Raw genomic sequence first — 22,837 nt, forward strand, 5'->3', positions numbered from 1 at the left:
TGTAGGGCGTCCTGAGCCCGGTCACCTTGTGTGTCCTCACACATCCACTGGTCCCAACACCCCTAACAGTCTGGTCAGATGCTCCTCTCTACTGGTGGTCTGTAGGGGGCGTCCTGAGCCTGGTCACCTTGTGTGCCCTCACACATCCACTGGTCCCAACAGCCCCTAACAGTCTGGTCAGACGCTCCTCTCTACTGGTGGTCTGTAGGGGGTCCTGAGCCCGGTCACCTTGTGTGCCCCTATCCACTGGTCCCAATACCTCCTAAGTCTGGTCAGACACTCCTCTCTACTGCTGGTCTGTAGGGGGCGTCCTGATTCCGGTCACCTTGTGTGCCCTCACACATCCACTGGTCCCAACACCTCCTAACAGTCTGGTCAGACGCTCCTCTCTACTGGTGGTCTGTCGGGGGTCCTGAGCCCGGTCACCTTGTGTGCCCTCACACATCCACTGGTCCCAACACCCCTAACAGTCTGGTCAGACGCTCCTCTCTACTGGTGGTCTGTAGGGGGTCCTGAGCCTGGTCACCTTGTGTGCGCTCACACATCCACTGGTCCCAACACCCCTAACAATCTGGTCAGACGCTCCTCTCTACTGGTGGTCTGTAGGGGGTCCTGAGCCCGGTCACCTTGTGTGCCCTCACACATCCACTGGTCCCAACACCCCTAATAGTCTGGTCAGACACACCTCTCTACTGGTGGTCTGTAGGGGGCGTCCTGAGCCCGGTCACCTTGTGTGCCCTCACACATCCACTGGTCCCAACACCCCTAACAGTCTGGTCAGACGCTCCTCTCAACTGGTGGTCTGCAGGGGGTGTCCTGAGCCCGGTCACCTTGTGTGCCCCTATCCACTGGTCCCAACACTTCCTAACAGTCTGGTCAGACACTCCTCTCTACTGCTGGTCTGTAGGGGGTGTCCTGAGTCCGGTCACCTTGTGTGCCCTCACACATCCACTGGTCCCAACACCTCCTAACAGTCTGGTCAGACGCTCCTCTCTACTGGTGGTCTGTTGGGGGTCCTGAGCCCGGTCACCTTGTGTGCCCTCACACATCCACTGGTCCCAACAGCCCCTAACAGTCTGGTCAGACACACCTCTCTACTGGTGGTCTGTAGGGGGTCCTGAGCCCGGTCACCTTGTGTGCCCTCACACATCCACTGGTCCCAACAGCCCCTAACAGTCTGGTCAGACGCTCCTCTCTACTGGTGGTCTGTAGGGCGTCCTGAGCCCGGTCACCTTGTGTGTCCTCACACATCCACTGGTCCCAACACCCCTAACAGTCTGGTCAGATGCTCCTCTCTACTGGTGGTCTGTAGGGGGCGTCCTGAGCCCGGTCACCTTGTGTGCCCTCACACATCCACTGGTCCCAACAGCCCCTAACAGTCTGGTCAGACGCTCCTCTCTACTGTTGGTCTGTAGGGGGTCCTGAGCCCGGTCACCTTGTGTGCCCTCACACATCCACTGGTCCCAACAGCCCCTAACAGTCTGGTCAGACGCTCCTCTCTACTGGTGGTCTGTAGGGCGTCCTGAGCCCGGTCACCTTGTGTGCCCTCACACATCCACTGGTCCCAACACCCCTAATAGTCTGGTCAGACACACCTCTCTACTGGTGGTCTGTAGGGGGCGTCCGAGCCCGGTCACCTTGTGTGCCCTCACACATCCACTGGTCCCAACACCCCTAACAGTCTGGTCAGACACACCTCTCTACTGGTGGTCTGTAGGGGGCGTCCTGAGCCCGGTCACCTTGTGTGCCCTCACACATCCACTGGTCCCAACAGCCCCTAACAGTCTGGTCAGACGCTCCTCTCTACTGGTGGTCTGTAGGGGGTCCTGAGCCCGGTCACCTTGTGTGCCCCCCATCCACTGGTCCCAACACCTCTAACAGTCTGGTCAGACGCTCTTCTCTACTGGTGGTCTGTAGGGGGCGTCCTGAGCCCGGTCACCTTGTGTGCCCTCACACATCCACTGGTCCCAACAGCCCCTAACAGTCTGGTCAGACGCTCCTCTCTACTGGTGGTCTGTAGGGCGTCCTGAGCCCGGTCACCTTGTGTGCCCTCACACATCCACTGGTCCCAGCACCCCTAACAGTCTGGTCAGACACACCTCGCTACTGGTGGTCTATAGGGGGCGTCCTGAGCCCGGTCACCTTGTGTGCCCTCACACATCCACTGGTCCCAACACCCCCTAACAGTCTGGTCAGATGCTCCTCACTACTGGTGGTCTGTCGGGGGTCCTGAGCCGGTCACCTTGTGTGCCCTCACACATCCACTGGTCCCAACACCCCCTAACAGTCTGGTCAGATGCTCCTCACTACTGGTGGTCTGTATTATTTGTTGCTGCGGTGTTTCTGGCGCTGCAGGCTGGACGGTGAGAAGGTAAGCTGTAGTTATGGCGGTCACGTGGTTGGATACCTAAGGTGCGTTACCTGTCATGGTTATGTTGGAGTTATGATTAAGGAGCAGCTGGCTTCTATAGTCATATACAAGCTGACATCTAAAGGGAACGAGCTAATACGGTGGCCAAGTAAGAACTGGTTGCCATGGTTATTCTCTGGTTGCTATGGTTATTCTCTGGTTGCCATGGTTATTCTCTGGTTGCCAGGTGCTTAGCACAGGTTGTCATGTTCAGCTGCCATGCGATTAGCACGGGTCATTCTGGTGTAATTAGCACAGGTTGGCATGCTTATCGTTCAGTTACCCTTGTAATTAACATTAGTTGCTATGGATATTCTCTGGTTGTCATGCGTTTAGCACTGGTTGCTATGGTTATACTCTATAGCAACCAGCACTAATCTCATGCCGTCCACAGAATAACCAATCGCCATTGTTTTTTACTGGTTGCCATGAGATTAGTGCCGGTTGCTATGGTTTTTCACTGTTGTTATGAGATTGGCATTGGTTACCATGGTTATGGTTCTGCTGTCATGTGATAAGTCCCGGTCGTTATGGTGTTGCTCCAGTTGCCATGGTATTCTCCGGCGGTCACGTGATTATCCAGTCCTATCTCCCTGTTACCTGGGTTACGGCTGCCGGCGCAGGGAGCTGACGTCACATGGACGCGGCGCCGGCTTGTGACGTGCCGTGGCGGGAAGATGGCGGCGACGTGTGTGGGGGTCCGTATGATGGAGGCGGCGGTGAGCGGGCTGCTGGAGCAGGACCTGAGTGAGGGCGAACTGGGAGAGACGATCCGGGCGCTGCGGGAGCACGGAGCCTTGCGGGGAGAGGTGAGCGGCGCCGCCATTGTGTAATGAGTGTGCGGCAGGCCATAGGAAGGAAATAGTGAACCCCGGGGGCCGGAGCTGCTGAGTGCGACACCCGGATCATAGCAGCGTCAGCCCCCGGAGTCACAGCTCCACCGGTACCATAACCCCTGTACTACCACCCCCATCATACACAGCGCGCCCGGCTGTACTACCACCCCCGTCATACACAGAGCGCCCGGCTGTACTACCACCCCCATCATACACAGCGCGCCCGGCTGTACTACCACCCCCATCATACACAGCGCCCGGCTGTACTGCCACCCCCGTCATACACAGAGCGCCCGGCTGTACTAGCGCCCCCGTCGCACACAGAGCGCCCGGCTGTACTAGCGCCCCCGTCGTACACAGAGCGCCCGGCTGTACTGCCACCCCCGTCATACACAGCGCCCGGCTGTACTGCCACCCCCGTCATACACAGAGCGCCCGGCTGTACTAGCGCCCCCGTCGTACACAGAGCCGCCCGGCTGTACTAGCACCCCCGTCGCACACAGAGCGCCCGGCTGTACTACCACCCCCGTCATACACAGCGCGCCCGGCTGTACTGCTACCCCCGTCATACACAGAGCGCCCGGCTGTACTGCCACCCCCGTCATACACAGAGCGCCCGGCTGTACTGCCACCCCCGTCATACACAGAGCGCCCGGCTGTACTACCACCCCCGTCATACACAGAGCGCCCGGCTGTACTACCACCCCCGTCATACACAGAGCGCCCGGCTGTACTACCACCCCCGTCATACACAGAGCGCCCGGCTGTACTGCCACCCCCGTCATACACAGAGCGCCCGGCTGTACTGCCACCCCCGTCATACACAGAGCGCCCGGCTGTACTACCACCCCCGTCATACACAGCGCCCCCCGGCTGTACTGCCACCCCCGTCATACACAGAGCGCCCGGCTGTACTGCCGCCCCCGTCATACACAGAGCGCCCGGCTGTACTACCACCCCCGTCATACACAGAGCGCCCGGCTGTACTACCACCCCCGTCATACACAGAGCGCCCGGCTGTACTACCACCCCCGTCATACACAGCGCGCCCGGCTGTACTACCACCCCCGTCATACACAGCGCGCCCGGCTGTACTACCACCCCCGTCATACACAGAGCGCCCGGCTGTACTACCGCCCCCGTCATACACAGCGCCCGGCTGTACTACCACCCCCGTCATACACAGCGCCCGGCTGTACTACCGCCCCCGTCATACACAGCGCCCGGCTGTACTACCGCCCCCGTCATACACAGAGCGCCCGGCTGTACTACCACCCCCGTCATACACAGAGCGCCCGGCTGTACTACCGCCCCCGTCATACACAGAGCCCCCCGCTGTACTACCGCCCCCGTCATACACAGAGCCCCCCGCTGTACTACCGCCCCCGTCATACACAGAGCGCCCGGCTGTACTACCACCCCCGTCATACACAGCGCCAGGCTGTACTACCGCCCCCGTCACACAGAGCGCCCGGCTGTACTACCACCCCCGTCATACACAGAGCGCCCGGCTGTACTACCACCCCCGTCATACACAGAGCGCCCGGCTGTACTACCACCCCCGTCATACACAGAGCGCCCGGCTGTACTACCACCCCCGTCATACACAGAGCGCCCGGCTGTACTACCACCCCCGTCATACACAGAGCGCCCGGCTGTACTACCACCCCCGTCATACACAGAGCGCCCGGCTGTACTACCACCCCCGTCATACACAGAGCGCCCGGCTGTACTACCACCCCCGTCATACACAGAGCGCCCGGCTGTACTACCACCCCCGTCATACACAGAGCGCCCGGCTGTACTACCACCCCCGTCATACACAGCGCCCCCCGGCTGTACTACCACCCCCGTCATACACAGCGCCAGGCTGTACTACCACCCCCGTCATACACAGCGCGCCCGGCTGTACTACCACCCCCGTCATACACAGAGCGCCCGGCTGTACTACCACCCCCGTCATACACAGAGCGCCCGGCTGTACTACCACCCCCGTCATACACAGAGCGCCCGGCTGTACTACCACCCCCGTCATACACAGAGCGCCCGGCTGTACTACCACCCCCGTCGTACACAGCGCCCCCGGCCGTACTGCCACCCCCGTCGTACGCAGAGCGCCCGGCCGTACTGCCGCCCCCGTCGTACGCAGAGCGCCCGGCCGTACTGCCGCCCCCGTCGTACGCAGAGCGCCCGGCCGTACTGCCGCCCCCGTCGTACGCAGAGCGCCCGGCCGTACTGCCGCCCCCGTCGTACGCAGAGCGCCCGGCCGTACTGCCGCCCCCGTCGTACGCAGAGCGCCCGGCCGTACTGCCGCCCCCGTCGTACGCAGAGCGCCCGGCCGTACTGCCGCCCCCGTCGTACGCAGAGCGCCCGGCCGTACTGCCGCCCCCGTCGTACGCAGAGCGCCCGGCCGTACTGCCGCCCCCGTCGTACGCAGAGCGCCCGGCCGTACTGCCGCCCCCGTGGTGCGCACAGCCCCCTCCGGCCGCGCTTTTACGCCCCAGCGGTGCTTCCACCCCCTGCTGCCTTTGGGGCGTTGGCGCATGTGTTGATCTGTCGCACCGATACCGCGAGACTGAAATATGGCTGCGTTCTCCGTACGTATATGTTGCGAGTCTGCAGAAGAGCATCGCTCCATCCTGGAGATAGTCGCACTTGTACGTAAATGTAATTTTCCTGGCCTGTGACATTCTGGTTACTATGGCAACCATGCGTTGATTGTGTTTTTTCTCGCCAAACGTATCACAATCTCCTGTAAAGTCGCAGGTTTACAAGTGCGCCTCTCAGGCCAATAATCACTCATGTGTGAGAACGTGCGCCGCCCGGCATCACCTCTAGAGAGCGCTGTTCCGCTCCGCGTTCTGTCTCCTTATGATGTAATTGTCCGTTTCTCTTTGCTTTCAGGCATCCTCGGCGGCGGTGTCCGTCCTGCTCAGCTGTTGTACCTCCCGCCTGTCCTCTGCGTCTACACGGTGAGTGCCCGGGCCCTCTGCCCGCCCGCATGGCGCTGTGGGTGGCCTCTGTGACGGTGATCTGTGTCTTACAGGACAGAGGGGCTGTCGCTACTCTCGCTGGTTCTAGAAGAATCTTCTACGGATGTGTTCCAGCAGCACTGTGTGTCTTGGATCCGCAGCGTCCTGCAGGTTATACAGGTGAGGTGCTGCAGCAGCCTGCTAAGTGCCCGCTGCCTCTGATATCCGGCCTTTGTGGCTCCGCGCTCAGTGGGCCTTCCCCTGTGGGGCTGCTGGCTCCGTGCTCAGTGGCCCCCCTCGGGGCAGCGGGTGTCCCCTGGTGCAGCTTCCAAGACCACCACTTGGGTGTGATGGGGCAGCAGGCATCTGTATTACCATTCACCTTCTCTCTTCCTGCAGTCTCAGGACCCTCCGCGGGTGGTCAGCCTGGCAGTGTTCGTACTGCGGTCTCTTCTTGCCCACTCCTCTGCACTACCCGAATTATCTAGGGAGATCTCCACCAATCATATCCCAGGACTCCTCACCTCCTTACTGGGCCTGAGACGTCAGGTAGGTCCGGCAGTGATAGTTCGGAACGTGGCGGTTGTTCTGGTCCGTGCATTAATTACACCCTTCTCTTCTAGTGTCTGATGCCTGCGCTGGAGGGGATCCGCTCCTGCCTGATCTCCTACCCCCGGGCCTGCGGATCACTGCGGGTGATGTATCCCCAATGTTTACTGTGTGCTACTATGGAGATCTACATCCAGTCCACAGCATATGTAAAAGACATGTAACCATAGAAGCCCACAGGTCTGCATGCGAGCTGAGGGCTGGAGTACATCTTTAACCCCTTCCTGCTGTGCTCCGTACATGTACAGGGCAAGAGAAGGGGGGAGCGACTCCTATTAAGGATGTGATCCTGATAGAACAGTTAGGGGGCTGCCAGTCCGATATTGTCAGCATGGGTAACGGGGCATAGAGACGCTTAATTGTAAAAGGGAGGCAATGGCCGGTGGGCGCAGCCCTTGTAGTGTAAAGCAAGGGGAGTGACCCAATTTCTTCTTTATTAAGCAAATGATAGCCAACGCAAATAACACGTTTCGGGGACAGAAATGGCCGGAAAAATACTAAAACTGAATGGAAAGTAGAAGGTAGGAAGAGCGAGAGTCAGAAATAAGATCAGTCATTAAGGCCTCATGTCCACTTGAAAAATACAATCTGCGCAGAATCTGCCGCGGATTTGCTTTAAATGGTATTTTTTTTGCATGCAGATATCCGCACACACTGCTATCAATGTGATAGCAATGTGGCCGATTCGCGCGGAATCCGCAGCAGAATGGAGCATGCCGCGTTTTTTTCTCCCGCACGTGAAAAACGCAATTCTTTTAAAATGCCATCCGCGGGTGCAAAAATCAATTTAATGGACCGCGGATGGCCAATGATTCCCTATGGGCAAAATCCGCTGCGGATTCCGCAATTCTATTTAGTTAGTGAACACGAGGCCTAAGGGCAATAATAAACTAATTATACGTTACCCCCTTGAATAATGCAGCTAGATGCAATAAACTCATTAAAATATGTAAATAAAATGTGTCTTTCATATAATAGAGTAAAATCCAGTAAATAGCGGCTCTGCTGTCGGGTTATTCGTGGCCTCAGAGCCCGGCTAGAGGAAAGCATGAATACCGCTGGTAATCCCAAAATCCTGGCAATATTGATGAGAATCCAATGATAAAGTACAATAAATCGATTTCCTTCTGTACCGGGAATGGGAAGAATAAAGGTAGTATTAAAATATAATAAAACGGGAGGCGATGGAGCCGAGTGCCGGAAGGTTTACAGATAATCCTGAAGGGGGCAGTATTGCCGGCTCATGGATGTGCTGAGGAGCCCCGTGCGGCGCGGAGTGTTAAGACAGCAGAAATGCAGACCTCAGCTCTCACTCACAACCCGAAAGTTCAATCCCCGCATGGCTCAAGGTTGACACAGGCTTCCATCCTTCCGAGGTCGGTAAAATGAGGAGCGCTGCGGCATAAGTTGGCGCTATACAAAGATTATCATCTGGAAGGTAACATTACTGCTAGCAGGGTGCAGGGTGCCGTTGGCGGATCGGCTGGCTGGTTCGCAGCGGGAATAGGCACTATGGTCCTGATGGGTAATGACATCATTGAGCTAATTGTAAGGACAGCCGTGTAATCGGCTCTTGTAGATGAAGGGCCGCACATTCTCCAGTCATATTTGTGCTGGCTACCAATTAATAAAGAAGAGGTCGGGTTCCTTTATGCTTTACAATACAAGGGTCGGCGCCCGGCTCCATCATTGGCTCCTCGTTACAATGAAGCATGTCAGGAGCCGAGCCCGCTACATACACGGTAGGTGACACCAATAACAGGACCAATTGGAGATAATGCCCATGGCAGTTTTTAACCCTTTTAGATGCCTCTGTCAATTCTGACAGTGACATTCAAATGTCCCAAATAACCTTCTGTGTGTTTAGGGTTTGGGGGAGTCATCAGGTTGTCATGGCAGTTAGGGGTCTCCTGAAAGCCCCCAAGGATGTCATGAATGAACATCTATCTGACCTGATTGTCAGAATACGACTTGTGATCAAACTGTTGTCAGTGCAGGTCCCTGTGGGGACTGAAGGAAAATGTAAAGCGTAAAGCTAGGATGTTTTAGGAACTAGAACTAGTGTCCCTGCTTGTCTTCTGCATACAGCTGTTCCCCCGCTCCCAGCGCCCGGCTGTTATACAGCCGAGCGCTCGGAGCGGAGGATGCAGAAGACAAGTGGGGTTTTCCTGCTTGTCTTCTGCATCCAGCTGTTTTCTGCACGAAGCGCCTGGCTGTTATACAGCCGAGCGCTCCGCGCGGGGTATGGAGAACAGATCTGGACCGCTCTGTTCTTCATGCCCAGCCTGTTATCAGGGAGTGTGATACAGCTGAAACAATAGTATCAGCTGTATCCCGCTGTGAATCCCTGATAAGGCTCATGGTTGTCTTTTCAGCACGCTGAAAGACAACGATGAGTGACGGTTTAACGAAAACTGCACGATGTAAGTGCAGTTACACACCGATTATCGCTTAAAAGACGGCTTTGAGCAATAATCGCTGTGTCTAAATGGGCCTTTATACAGAGTCATCACTTACTCCGCCCGGCATCATTAGTGTTCAGTTGTTGCGGTAGGTCTGCTGCCATGTGGGGGGCCGGAGCATGACACCAGGGTCTCCAGCACAGAGAGAACCCTTGTGTGATGGCCCGGCCCCTCGGACCCCACTACACATGACTATGACTGCCCCCTTCTGATGGTCTCCAGACTCTCACGTTCCTTCTCTCTGCAGGGGAAGCTCACCGCGTTTGTTCTCAGTCTTCTGGATGAAGAAAATCTGCAAATCCAAGAGGTAGAAGTAACCTGCGCCGGTCACCGCTTGTAAGAGGGACCACATAGGGGGCCCTCGGCGTATCCCAGCCCGTGGGGCCATCTGATCTCTGTGTTGTTTTTAAATCCCTGGTTTGTCCATTTATGTCACGGAGTTTCGCAGTGCATTTCATCCCTTGTAATGTGGGAGGGGGGGGGGGGGGGGGGAGATCCACAGGAACCTTCATGACAGTTCTGTGTGCAGCCCTCCTGCAGTAATATCCGCCGCAGAGCGTTTGTGTGCCAGCGTACCCTTAAGGGGAACCAGGCATGACCTTTGTGTCTCAGAAACTGTTATGGGCCCAAAGGTCAGGCAACTGGGTCTTCTGGGGGAGCTTGTTTCATACTCCCAGGCGCCTGTTCCTGCGCTCCCTCGTCCGTGCGCGAAAGCAGTGGGATTCTTTTAAGTTTGCTTTTGTTTGCGCACCCTCCCATAGAGATGAATGGGTGAGCATGCGCACATAGCGGACTGAAAAGAGTGTGCGTGGACTTCAAAGGACACAACGCAGAAACCTGCTGCCCGGTGGCTATAAACGCCCCCCTGGTGGCTATAAACGCCCCCCTGGTGGCTATAAACGCCCCCCTGGTGGCTATAAACGCCCCCCTGGTGGCTATAAACGCCCCCCTGGTGGCTATAAACGCCCCCCTGGTGGCTATAAACGCCCCCCTGGTGGCTATAAACGCCCCCCTGGTGGCTATAAACGCCCCCCTGGTGGCTATAAACGCCCCCCTGGTGGCTATAAACGCCCCCCTGGTGGCTATAAACGCCCCCCTGGTGGCTATAAACGCCCCCCTGGTGGCTATAAACGCCCCCCTGGTGGCTATAAACGCCCCCCTGGTGGCTATAAACGCCCCCCTGGTGGCTATAAACGCCCCCCTGGTGGCTATAAACGCCCCCCTGGTGGCTATAAACGCCCCCCAGGCACCCTGTTCCGTAAGTTTTCAGCCCCATAAAATAGTTTAGCGGGCTCAGAGCGTTTTATAGGGATTTTCCAGCACTAAGATACTGATGACCATTATTGGGATAGGTGATCAGTATCAGGTTTGTGGGGATCTACAACTTGGAACCCCGCCAACCACCGATCGCATGAATGCCGAGGTGAATGCCGCGGCCCCTTCTCAGGCCTGTGGTGTCACATGATCTAAGAGCGGCTGCGCTCATGCTCAGTGGAGATTTTTTTTTTTTTTTTAAACTCCTGCTTTCCCGCGGGACCCGCAGCACACCCTGAGTGTCGGTTCCGGGTGTGCCACAGATCGGACGGCTTCCATTGACTTCAATGGAAGCCGTCCCAGCAGGATCCACGGCAAAACACAGCATGCTGCGGTTTGTTTTCTGGACCGGAAGGTTTGCAAAACAAACATGCATGCTTTAATTAAGCCGCAGGCGCCCATGATTGTCTATGGGCGGCTTGAACTCCAGATCATCCGCACGGGTGCCCCACACGAATCTTGGACTTTAAACCCTCCCTTGGACACGAGCCCTTAGGGTGTATGTATATATAGATGTACAAGTCATTGGTGACAGGTAGCATGTCCGTCTTTCTCAAGCACACTGACAAAATGTTGCCTGATGAACGGATAAAGGGGATTATTTCTGGACTGGTGTCATCAGTATCTCAGTCCTGGATATCCCATCACAGTGAAGGGAGTCTGTCAGCAGGTTTGAGCCCCATAAGGTGTTACGGGGATTGTACAGAAATCGCCGCCTTCACCTGTTCCTTGGATATTCAGATCGGTGATGGCCCCACTGCTGAGACGCTCATAGATTCCCAGAACGAGGTCCTGCTTCCCCCTCATCCTGTCACGGGGGGCAGTGAGAGGGACGTGGGACCCTTGCTGTCGGGGCCTTTGGGCGTCCAAACAGTGAGAAAACTGATCAGACTTTTACGACAAACCATCGCTTATTGATCAATAGGGGAAGGCCAGGGAGGACCCCTAACTGTGATCAGAGCGAAGGGCTCGCGCTGCACAATTTGGGGGTTTTAGTTGAATGAAGTAGCAGTTTCACCTAAAGTTAGAAGCTGCCGTTGCCCTGATGTCACCCATTTGAACCATATGACAGGCAGGTACAAGAAGCGGTTCACTGCCCACAGTGCAACGAACTACTCAAACCCCAACTACCAATGTGCTGGTGGCGAGGAGGGAATGTCGGGGGTCACAGACCCAAACTTTCAGGTGTTTGTTGGCTTTTAATAAGGTAATGCCGTGTAAGTAACACCAGTGCCTCTGTCCGCAGCTGGCCTGTCAGTGCTTCTCCCTGCTGCCGTCGCTGGGCTCCGGCTTCTCACAAGGCGTTAAACACACAGAGAACTGGGAGCGACAAATCCAGAGCGTCCTCTGTTCGCTGCACGCCACCTTCCAGCAGTTGTACCAGGCGGCCGAGACTGGTGAGTGCCCGCGGGGCTCTTAGAGCGTCTTGTAAGCGATGGGAGGGTGTTTGTAGAAAGGCGCAATTAGAAAAGAATGAAAAATTGAGGTCATTTGATCAAACGAAGAATTTGCTCTAAAATCTTCCATTTATAAGACAGGTGTCTTAAAGGGGTAGCCTGAAGATCTGCTTCTGTCGCCTATCCAGGGTATAGGTGATAAAAGTGTGATCGGTGGGGGTCTCAGAGTATTTACACAACTGATACATGCATCAGCACTGCGTATTACGTATATAACGTACGCACGTAATACACTGGGCATGTAAGCTCGTGGGAGCCCTAAGGGTGGCTTTACATGGGGCAACATTCAGTGATGGCTGTCCCCTGCAAACACCGGACCTCACAAGAAATCTCTAGGTAGTCGCTTCAGCTCAGTGAAACATGGCGACTACTGAGCAGCTTCTCGCTTCCTGTAAACAGGCAGCTGTCCCCCTGTGAAGCCAACAGCCGGTGGACCTCCATGCTTCCTCCTAACTGTTTTCTTCACCGCAGACACCACCCGCTATGAAGGGCCCGGCACAGAGCTGGACCTCCCCGTCCTGGAGGACGATGGGCCGTCTAGTATCCTCCAGCTGGTGAGAAGATTCACAGCCCTGGGACAATGTGTCCGGATGTTATTAAGGTAATGGTACGGTCCGCTTCTTAAAGGCGCAGCGTCTGCATTTAGGCAATTTTGCATGTTTGGATCTATACAGTGGAACAAACTATTGAAAAGCAAATCTGTTGTGCTTTTGTGATGTGTATTGAAATTTCTCGTAGTCCCCTTTACCCCGTGTCCTATGTGTTTACACCCCTGTGTTTCAGAGAACACTTCCCAGCTCCCGTGCGGGTTCCGGCTTCTGACATCCTCAATCTTGTATGTCGAGTGGTAAACGTCAGCGCCAAAAACTTGGTAAGTACCAGAAGACGCTTCTGTGGATGGAGGTCTGCACAGCTTCTTAATTTTTTTTGTTTTTTTTTTTAATTCTGGGAGGGTGTAAGTGGGTGTGGCTGTGACTACTGTAGGGGGGTGTCTGTTTACATGATTTCCACCTTCCATATTATAGAGTTGGCAGGGAGAGGAGGCTCTGAAAATGCTTCTACTGCCCAGAGTTCACAAAGGTGCCCTGGACATCCTGGAGGCCGCCATCCTAGCGTAAGTTTTACTCACTGACCATAAATATTCTTTGTCAGATGATGTGACCGGATCAGTCATGAGTGCTGTTTACCGCGGTACCGGGGGCTGATGGACGGCTCCTGATTCTGGGGCTGATTGACGGCGCCGCAACCTGCGCCTATGAGTGATCGTAGTTATAGTTTGTTTCCTTTATGAGGTTTTGAACCTCATCTCCTCCCAGGTATGTGCCGCAATGATTAAAGGGGTTCTCGGGCACTTCACTATGCTAAGATAATCACCAATAGTAAACCAATAGTTGATTGGTGGTCGGCCGATAGGGATCCTTGCCGATTAGCTGAGCGCTGGGCCAGCAGTCTGTGTGGACAACGCTGGAAGTAAGATAGCGCTGTTCAATGAGAGCCGTGCCTGTTGTACCGAACTGGGCTGCTGCAATGTGGACTATGCTGTTGGTTTCTATTGCTGGCTGCACTGATGGCTAGTTTGGTGATCAACTGATTCCAAGCAGCCGACCCCCCCCCCCCCCCCCTTCCCCCCAATCAAGTATTGCTGACCTATCCTGAGGATTCATCATCAATAGTAAAAGTCCTGAGTTAATGAGGATGGACTGAAGAGTGACACCGTGTGGAGGATGTGGTGTATGAGGATTGTCCCAATAGTGTCACTGTGTGGTGGATGCACTGTATGTATGAGGATGGTCTGAGTGTGTCAATGTGTGGTAGATATGGTGGTGTATGGGGACGTTGCCGAATGTGTCACCGTGTGGGTGATGCCACTCTGTAATGTCTCGGATCTCTTCTCCGTAGGTGCGGCCCTCGTCTCCTGGCTTTCTCTTCTGTCATCTGCAGGTTATTTCCACAACTTCTCAGCTCCTGGGCGTCTGTCAGAAGTGCCGGCGGCTTCCCACCCGGGCAGGAAAAACCATACAGGTGGGTGTAAAGTAAAGTGAGTTGAATAGCTGCTGTAACCAAAGACGATGACTTTTATCCCATCTCTGCAGCTAACTAAGAGCCCTATAAGATGCCCCAGCTGCTGCAGAAGCGGTCAGTCGCTGATGGGCCTGAAGCTCCAACCTTTTACTTCTCAGAAAAGTTCTTCAGCAGCTGCCACAATATCCAATGTAAATCGCAGCTAGTCTGGTTATGAGAGATTTCGGTTCAGCTGCTGCAGAGCCCCTTTCAGGACCAAGTGTAGTTATGCCTTAATGACCAAAGCATATTTTGGAAATAAATCTCGTGTCACTTTAACCCTTTCCAATCCACTGTCTGACGTCTGAAGACATTATGATTTAGGGCTGTACAGCTTCAATGTTGGAAGACGTCCGTCGGGTTTCTCTTACTGTATATTGCCGGCCTCTCTGCTGTCATGTCCAACATGTCACCTCATGCAGTACTGGCTTTAGCCAGCATATAGCGCCGTTGTATAAAAAAAGAACAAGAGTAAGCCCCCTAGGAAAAGCAGGATACAAATTAGACTAGAAAGGGTTAATACAGAACAATGGCCCATTCGCGTTGGACAAGCTGTTGGCTAACGATGGCCGGCAGTTCCTCCCAGTGATACTCGCTTCTGTGCTGTTACACAGGAGCGCACATCGCTCGGAGCGCTGCCGGCATGGAGGCGGAGCGGGTGGCAGCGTTCTCCGCCCGTCGCCTCCATTCACTGTAAGCAGACAGTCACTCTGTCCTTGCAGGCAATTACACAGGACGATTATAGTTCAGATTCCCACGCTGCCGCTGGAATCTGAACAGTTATTGTCCCATGTAAAATGGCCATTACTCTGTAAAGGTTTCACAAATCCAAGTGATTCCCTCATTGTTTTTTCGTCAGATACTGTACTTTAAGTGGTAGAAGTAGAGCGATGCAGTTTGCATATAGATTTATTAAAAAAACACCAAAATTTGAGATTCTTAATTGTAATTTTTTTGTACATTTTGAACTGCGCTTTGTCAAAAGTGAACCCCAGCCTATACAATCCCCAACACTACCTGCATAGTATAGGTGATTGTAATGGAAAGGGGTTACTTCCCTGATCTCACACTGACAGCGGATGGCACGGCGCTGGGAGTGGCTGTCACTCTGATGTCACCAGCCCATAAGCTGTTACTAACACTGAGCCTAGCGAGCAGCGACATATATTTACAGCGGGCGGTCGCAGAATGATTCCCCACTCCCACACTAGCACAAAATAAGACCATGATATAAGGTGTGATATACCGGACTCCCAGCATCGGATACTTTTCATGACTGTGTCTAATATCTTCTTGCAGCTCTCTCCGGGGGTCCGTATACCTGGTTGTGGAGCGCTGGGTGACGATGTGTGGCGTATCCTCTGGCATCTTGCAAGGCATGTCACACCACTCTGATATCTTGCTGGCACATCTGCTCAGTGACATCACTCCACCCGCAGACTCGGTGAAGGTGAGCTAAATCTGTCCCCCTCCACCACCTTCGTCTCTCTCTCCTATTTCTCCCGCCTAGATCTGCAAGGTGGTGGTCTTGGACGTTCAATAGACGTAGGTTGAAGATTTAATGAACAATCGTCAATAATGTTCATTTAGTCCATATTGGCAGTCGCAATCAAGCTATGATGTATGACAGTGAGTGATGGATGGAACATCTTTCTGAGAACATCCTTTCAAAGAAGGATCTTTTGGTGATTTAAAGGGAATTTCACATGACTTCTAGGGGTCCAGAACTTTTTTTTTTTTTCTCTTCTTCTATTGATAACCTGTCCTAAGGATCCCTGCTGATCCCCGATGCCGCTGTCATTGGAAGCGCTGGAAGCACATCTCACTGACCATTGTGCAGCGGCCCGGGGTTTGTATTGCAGGCATAGCTCACATTGGATTCATTGAGAGCTTCGCCTGCGATGCCAACCTGGGCTGCTATGGTCAGCGTGACGTGCTCAATGAATGACCATTTTGATTGAAATCGTCCATTTTCAGCTGTGAAATGTGTGCCGCAATCTTGCACCAATGTACACTACAGCGTAAGGGAAGGGGCTTTAACAAACCTCATTCACACAGCGGCAGGAAATAGTCGTACTGCGCATTTTCAGATCTGCAGCCTGATCTGTCGGGGTAAAGCGGCGGATGTTCACTGATCTCATTCATTGCTATGCAGAGAGGAAACCTGCAATGACATTATGTACAGATTTTGGTGCAATCCTACCCTTCCTCTTCGTCCCTCTGCAGATGTCCGGATTTGTGCAACTTGGAGCAAAGAAGCAAAAAGTTTCAGAAGTCGGGAATGGAGAATTTCAAAGTCATAGGAAAAGAGAAAACAGCGCAAATACAGAGTTGTGTACTGCAGCTCTACGGGGTAAGGTGGTGGATCTCTCTTGCCGGAGAGTTACAGGGTCCTTTTATTATGAGGGGTCTGTCGGTGGTTTAATAGATCTGCTATTAAAGGACCGGTCTCACTTTTTACTATTAATGACTTATTCTCAGGATAGGTCCTCAATGGCATATCGGTAGGGATTCCCGCCAACCAGCCTATCCGCAGGGTGGTCACTGTCCGTATGGAGCAGCCTTTGTGCTGGAAGCAGACGGCTCTATACATTGCACAATGGCTCCGACTGATATTACATGCTGAGTCTCATTGACGTAAATGGTACTCAGCATGTAATGCCACAGAGGCACAGAGAAAGTGACTGGCACGGGATCCCGAGCTGCTGTTGGTGATCTATCCTGATGATAGGTCATCAATAGTAAAAAGTGGTCAACCCTGTTAAACAACTAAAGCATACTAATGCACTGTGCCCATCTAGTAGTCAGAGAAGCGGTGCAGCCATCTTAGTTTATCTGGGCCTGGAGGGTCCCTTTAAGTCCTTTTACATGGCCTGTTTTTCTTAGTCCAATGATTGGACCGTATCAGAGAGATGCCAGTCAGCTGATGAACGAGCCAACGCTGATTTGTTAATTTTCAGCTAGCATAAAAATGCTTCCTGATTGGCTTCCTCTTCCCCTGTGAATGAGACGTGCAGCCGGCCTCGGGGGATGAATGATCAGAAGCCCAATCATTGTCCATGTAAGAGAACATTAAACAGGTGATGATCGACGTGTCAATCAGTGGTTGATAAATTGAGCTGAGAGTCGGCTTCCTGTAAAAGGACACTTGGTCTCTGTTCACGCTATAAGAAACTGAAATCTGTATCGGAGATCGGCGCGGTGAATGCGACTTCTGACAACCATGTTCAGCTGATTGAGACACAGATCCGCAAACGGACCAACTTAAGGCCGCCTGCACACGGGTGAGATTCCGCATGCGGGAGCCTGCAGGCGGCCCTAAGTACGTTCTCTCGTCTCTGTGGATGCCCACGAACACTCGCCGTCAGTCATGCGCAGTACAGATTTATTTTCTTGGTGGTGACGCAGGTTCCCATGGCCTAGCCACTATGTCAGTTGAAGATGGGTTGCAGGTCGGGTTGCTTCCATTGACTTCCGTGGAAACTGTTCACAGCGATGTAGGGCATGCTGCAATTTTTAACCTTTTTTTTTTTTTCCCGCCTCTGTGTTATAGACGGCTGTCTCCTCCTGTCAGGATAGCTGTGTGTGTGTTATCCGGCGGTGGGACTGATGGCCGCCATATTTCTCACCTCCCTTTCTTTCTCATTCTAGCCTTGTGCTGCATTATTCTATACGGAGGATCACTGATCAAAGAGGATACTCATCGGGTGAGTGCATTTCTCTAGATGGTTGCATTGGCTGTATATGTATATATATGTATGTGTATATATATATCCATATCCTGACCCAATCTTGCTTGCACATCTGATACTTTCATTGCACACTATGTTGGAACAAGTATCGGGACCCCCACCAGTCCTGTGCTGTCAGGCAAAGGGGGTGTGCAATATGAGGGGGTTTCTGCTGGGAAGGACTAGAGCCGTTGGTTATAGTGAAGTCCACCCTCAACGCCAATGGGTATAGAGACCTCTCAGACAACGTGGCATCACCTACCCTGTGGGAATACTTGGGTACAGCTCAGCGCCATGTCATACGGCACGCGGTGTTGAGGTTTGAGGAACATCTGCAAACTTCATTGGCCGTCCAAAGTGTGGCTCTCAATCCCATCGAGCATCCCTGGGCCAAACTAGACCTTGTATCTGTGCACGACCAACACACCCATCATCCCGCATCATTCTCTGAAGCTCCTCGAGGAATGGAGGCAAATCCTTCCACAAATCTAAGGGGAATTTGTTGGGAAGCGGCCGAGGAGGGCGACTGCAGTCACTGAGGCCGAAGGGGCCCAACATCGTACTGATCAATGTGAATAAAATCGAATTGCATCCCAACCCTTCTGTCACCATAGTGTATAAGTGTAGGGAACGGCACAGATTTCTCTCCCGTCAGGCTGATGGGTCTTACTTGAAGTGATGCACTAAAACAACCTGATGACCAAAGACGACAAGGCTGGCCCTACTTCATAATACTGGCTGCACATCGAGCACCACAAGGGCTCATGCGTGCGGGCGTTCTTTCATCCTGTATTATGTGGGCGTTGCACGGGCGTGTGATACGTGGTGAATGGAGTCAAAGAAAGTCAATGGACTTTCACATGTGTGTGTAGACACAGCGTGTTGAAGTAGATCGCAGCACGCTCTATTTCTTTGCGTACCACGCAGCGTGAACCCTATACATTTGTATAGGCAGCATACGCGACGCTGTCCAAACGCAATACATTATGCTATGAAACAATGGGGGATTTTTTTTTTTTTTTTTAAAGAGTCATACTGCATACGACCGCGTGCGTGAGATTTGCGGGCATGCGCAGTGTACACGCAGCCGTACGCGCTCTGCCGGCAGACCTGCTATTTACAAACGGTAAGCAATAAGTTTCCTTTCGCACACCCCGCAATATAGTTGAGGATGATGATGATACATCTAGGTGGGACCTTGTAATCAGATGGAGGGGTGAAACTTGAATCAGACAGTCCGTGTGAAGTTGTCAGTGAGTAGCCTCATGGGTTATAACGGGGTCACTTTCTGTCTGTGGAATATATGGACAGCACATGGCCCAAAAACATGGCTGCGTGCCTTTGACTTTACAGCTTCCTTGTTTGTTCTCCGCAGCGTCTCCAGGAACTCTCCATCCCTCTTCTGATCCGTCTCCAGCAAGGTCCAGATCAATGGATCGGTCCCTACACCAACAGCGAGTGTCGGAAACAACTTTATCGCCTACTCCTGTCCTTAACGTTGAGCCCCAACCCTCGCCTCCCTCCGCCTCTGCACTGTGCCATCAGGATCTTCAGGATGGGGTTGACGGAGGAGAACATGCAAGTAGGTCGGAGACACGATGAATGTGATGGAGAATGGGGAAATTTTAGGGTTCCTTCTCAGCATTTGCTGTCTTATTGCAGGTGTCGATGTTCTGCACCGAGGCTCTTTCCATCTGCAGGGTTATCATCCACCCCCGTGTGCCCAGCCTCCAGCGCCCTCTTCCTCAACACGGCCCCCGACCCCCTATGCAAGCAGATGTCCCAGTCCAGCGGACCTCGGCTCCTCCGCTTACATTCCCTGCTGCCCTACCTCTCAATCATCTACCCATCAGGACCCCAATTCTTCCACAGCCCACAGAGCCCCCCTCCATGCCACTGGTTCACTCGCCTCAAGAGACTTTTGGTGGGAAGACCCCACGTCCCATCTTCATCCACTACGAGAAAGAAGAAATGTCCGATGTAGAGATTTCCTTGGAGAGCGACTCTGATGACAGCGTGGTAATAGTCCCCGAAGGTCTCCTACAGAAGCCTGTACCAAACTCTGAGCCCTCCCCACCCTCTGCTAAACCCCCCACTGAGGAAACCCCCGCAACAGAGGTCCCCGCCCAACCTGTAGTGCCATCACCCACCTCAGTGGCAGCAGCACCACCTCCTCCACCGCCCTGCCCTGGTCCCTCCCCTGCTCAGATGCCAGTTGCTGCAGAACTACCCCCGCCACCACCACCACCACAGCAACCGCCGGCTCTTGCACCATCAGAGGGCGACATGGTCATCAACATTAATAGTACTGATGAAGAGGAGGACGATGACGAAGATGAGGAAGGCATGTACGATGAGGACGAAGAGGAATACTATGATGAGGAGGAAGACCTGGAGGGACTTGATGAAGACGAATTTGATGATGACGAAGGACTGACAGATGAAGATGAGGAGGAGGAGGAGGAGGAAGAACTTGATGCTGAGGTGGAAGAGGAAGAAGACGAAGGAGAGGAGGAGGAGGAGGATGGGTTAATTGCTGGTGACATGCAGATGGCTCCCTCTGTGGAGTCCGTGCCAGAAGCAGTTCAACCCATCATGCACAATCCTGAGGCGGAGGAAGGTCCCCCACGTTTGTCCCCCGTCCAGGAGGATGACGGTGGAGACACGGATCTTCTGATGCTGGTAGAGAGTGAAGAGCGAGAGACACCGGAGGACGGCGCTCAGGACGGGCTCTCTGACGCGGAGGTCATGAGCAGCCCATCGCCTCCCCCTGTACTGACCCCACCTCCGGCCGTCGCAAGAGAGGAGGAGGAGGATGATACTGCGGTGCCCAATGTCATAGAGAGTGAACCTGCCCCCGAGCCCGAACCCCCGGCTACAGAGGAAGAGCCAATGAAGGAGGAGGAGGAAGAGAAGATGCAGAAGCCGCAAGTGATTGTGGAGGAGGAGGAGGACGACGACGTCGTAGAGGAGGAGGAAGATCCAGAGGTGAGTGCATGTACAATGGTGATGTAAGCCTGTAGTTGGCGCCATCGCTTCTCATGGGGTATTGGCAGTGACTTGCATACATTCCAGTGCAGTGCCCCCCTCCCTCTGAATAAACTCCGTAGACCTTTACGCTGTGTTCACACCGTAGATATCGCCGTGGAATCTGCATCAAATCCGTGGCGAAATCTTTCCTGAAGTGTGCAATTCATTTGCATTGAAATCTGCATGTGGGAGTGATCGGGATTTCTCTTGGGAAATCCGCATGTTGCCATTAAACAAGCTAAATCCGTGTGGGCATCCGCCGCTGCCCTCATGCCAACTAGGCGCCAATATATCTGCACACACAAAAAATGGCGCCTACATCAAGTACAACTCAGCCTGCGAAGATCCCCAACCTCGTACAGCAATGAGCATCATGTAGAGGCCAAGGGGGAGGACCGTTCAAGTATTGGGTAGTGACTGCAGACCGGGGACGTTGGTCTCTGATGGTTTTAACCTCTTAGATGCCGCGGTCACAGCACTAGTGTTTGACAGACGGACAGAGCCCCCGCTGTATGCCCATTGGCCTGTGCGGTTTAAAGTCCCCTAAGGGGACAAAAAAGTGTTAAAAGAAAAAAAGTTTAATAAAGTTGTAGCCCATCCCCCCCCCCCCCCCCCCCTAAGCAAGAAAAGCAGAAGCTTCTTTTCAATATCATATGCTGTTCTTTATACCGTTGGCAGCAGTCTGTATTCAGCACTGCCGCCTTCCTGCGATGCGGGGTAAATTGTCTTTAATGCACTGGAAATCGCAGAAGGTCGGTTGATGGATGATGTTCTCTGTTATCAGCCATTTCACTATATTATTTTTTTTCTTTATAATCTGCCCCCAGGAAGAGCACCGCGATGCAGAATCCATGATGGCGGACTTCATTGACTGCCCCCCAGATGAGGTTGACGACAAAGACCCCGAGCGCCTCGTCACGTGACATCATCATCTCCCCCATTCTAAACATGGCCGCTCGTGACCTGTTTTTGTCTTTTTCCCTCTAAGTATTTAAAGTGTCAGCTGCCCCCCCCCCCCCCATCCCTGCAAACTACAACTCCCAGCATGCCCTGCAACATGGGGATGCAACTTTCAGAGCTCCTCTTGTGACAGAACAGTTCCCAGCTGAGGGATGATGGGAGTTGTAGTTATGTCGGAGCTCTGGAGGCGGCACATAAGGGGGACCCATCTGTGTACATTTACTTATGAGGGGGCTGTGCCGTGACTGAAAGTATCCCCCCGCCCCAGGGTAAGGGGTAACATTCAGATGGGTGGGGTCCGACCACTGGGACCTCCAGCGATGCTGCCAAGGAGGCTTCGGCATGAGATGAGGAACGCAGCGGTGGTGGCACATACAGGCTGTCACTCCCTTCACCTTCATGGGACCGCCACAGATGGCCGAGTGTTGATGCGCAGCTAGTTGTGGCGGTCTCCTTGACATGCATGGAGTGGGGGCATAAATGTGCGAACACCACTGCGTCCCTCATCCCATGCCAGCCTCTCAGAATGGCTGGAGGTCCCAGGGCTCGGACCCCACCCGTCTGACGGTTCCGTCCTGTGGGGATTTTGAATTTTTTTTTTTTTTTTGGTGTGTGTGAAGGGGGAGGGGCACTGGGTGATGTTGGTTTAGAAAACAAAATGGCTGCCAGCAGGTGATGGAAGTTTGCACTTATTTGCATACAGCTGGACCTTTTGTTTCATGTGACGATATTGTCAGTTTTTTTTTTGTTTTTTTTTTTTGCATTTATTTTTCATTTTTTGCAATAAAATTGAGATGTGAAAATGTGTCGTCCTGTTTATACATGGCGGCCGATTCATATGCCTACCAGAGCTAATATTGTATTATACTCCAGAGCTGCACTCACTATTCTGTTGGTGGAGTCACTGTGTACATACATTACTTATCCTGTACTGCTCCTGAGTTACATCCTGTATTATACTCCAGAGCTGCACTCACTATTCTGCTGGTGGAGTT

The 22,837-nt window shown here is 53.4% G+C and overlaps 1 protein-coding gene across 1 annotated transcript; it reads left to right on the forward strand.

Moving 5' to 3' along the window:
- The first annotated feature begins 3,060 nt into the window (after nucleotides 1-3,060).
- On the forward strand, nucleotides 3,061-22,593 carry PELP1 (proline, glutamate and leucine rich protein 1). Its single transcript, XM_066593746.1, has 17 exons — nucleotides 3,061-3,219; nucleotides 6,151-6,218; nucleotides 6,293-6,398; nucleotides 6,618-6,767; nucleotides 6,842-6,913; nucleotides 9,537-9,596; nucleotides 11,850-12,000; nucleotides 12,532-12,661; nucleotides 12,844-12,931; nucleotides 13,086-13,174; nucleotides 13,960-14,082; nucleotides 15,421-15,571; nucleotides 16,348-16,474; nucleotides 17,773-17,828; nucleotides 19,228-19,434; nucleotides 19,515-20,840; nucleotides 21,710-22,593. The coding sequence occupies exons 1-17, from the start codon at nucleotides 3,088-3,090 to the stop codon at nucleotides 21,803-21,805; spliced, it is 3,132 nt and encodes a 1,043-aa protein (XP_066449843.1). The 5' UTR covers nucleotides 3,061-3,087; the 3' UTR covers nucleotides 21,806-22,593.
- Nucleotides 22,594-22,837: the final 244 nt, after the last annotated feature.

Source organism: Eleutherodactylus coqui, chromosome 2 (genome assembly GCF_035609145.1).
Source record: "Eleutherodactylus coqui strain aEleCoq1 chromosome 2, aEleCoq1.hap1, whole genome shotgun sequence".
Classification (NCBI taxonomy): Eukaryota; Metazoa; Chordata; class Amphibia; order Anura; family Eleutherodactylidae; genus Eleutherodactylus; species Eleutherodactylus coqui.

Bases quoted from the DNA above. Each gene is read 5' to 3' on its own strand.
- PELP1 (XM_066593746.1), top strand. From the start codon at position 3,088: ATGGCGGCGACGTGTGTGGGGGTCCGTATGATGGAGGCGGCGGTGAGC. The intron at 15,572-16,347 runs GTGAGCTAAATC...GTCCCTCTGCAG, and splicing joins CACCCGCAGACTCGGTGAAG to ATGTCCGGATTTGTGCAACT. The intron at 16,475-17,772 runs GTAAGGTGGTGG...TTCTCATTCTAG, and splicing joins GTGTACTGCAGCTCTACGGG to CCTTGTGCTGCATTATTCTA.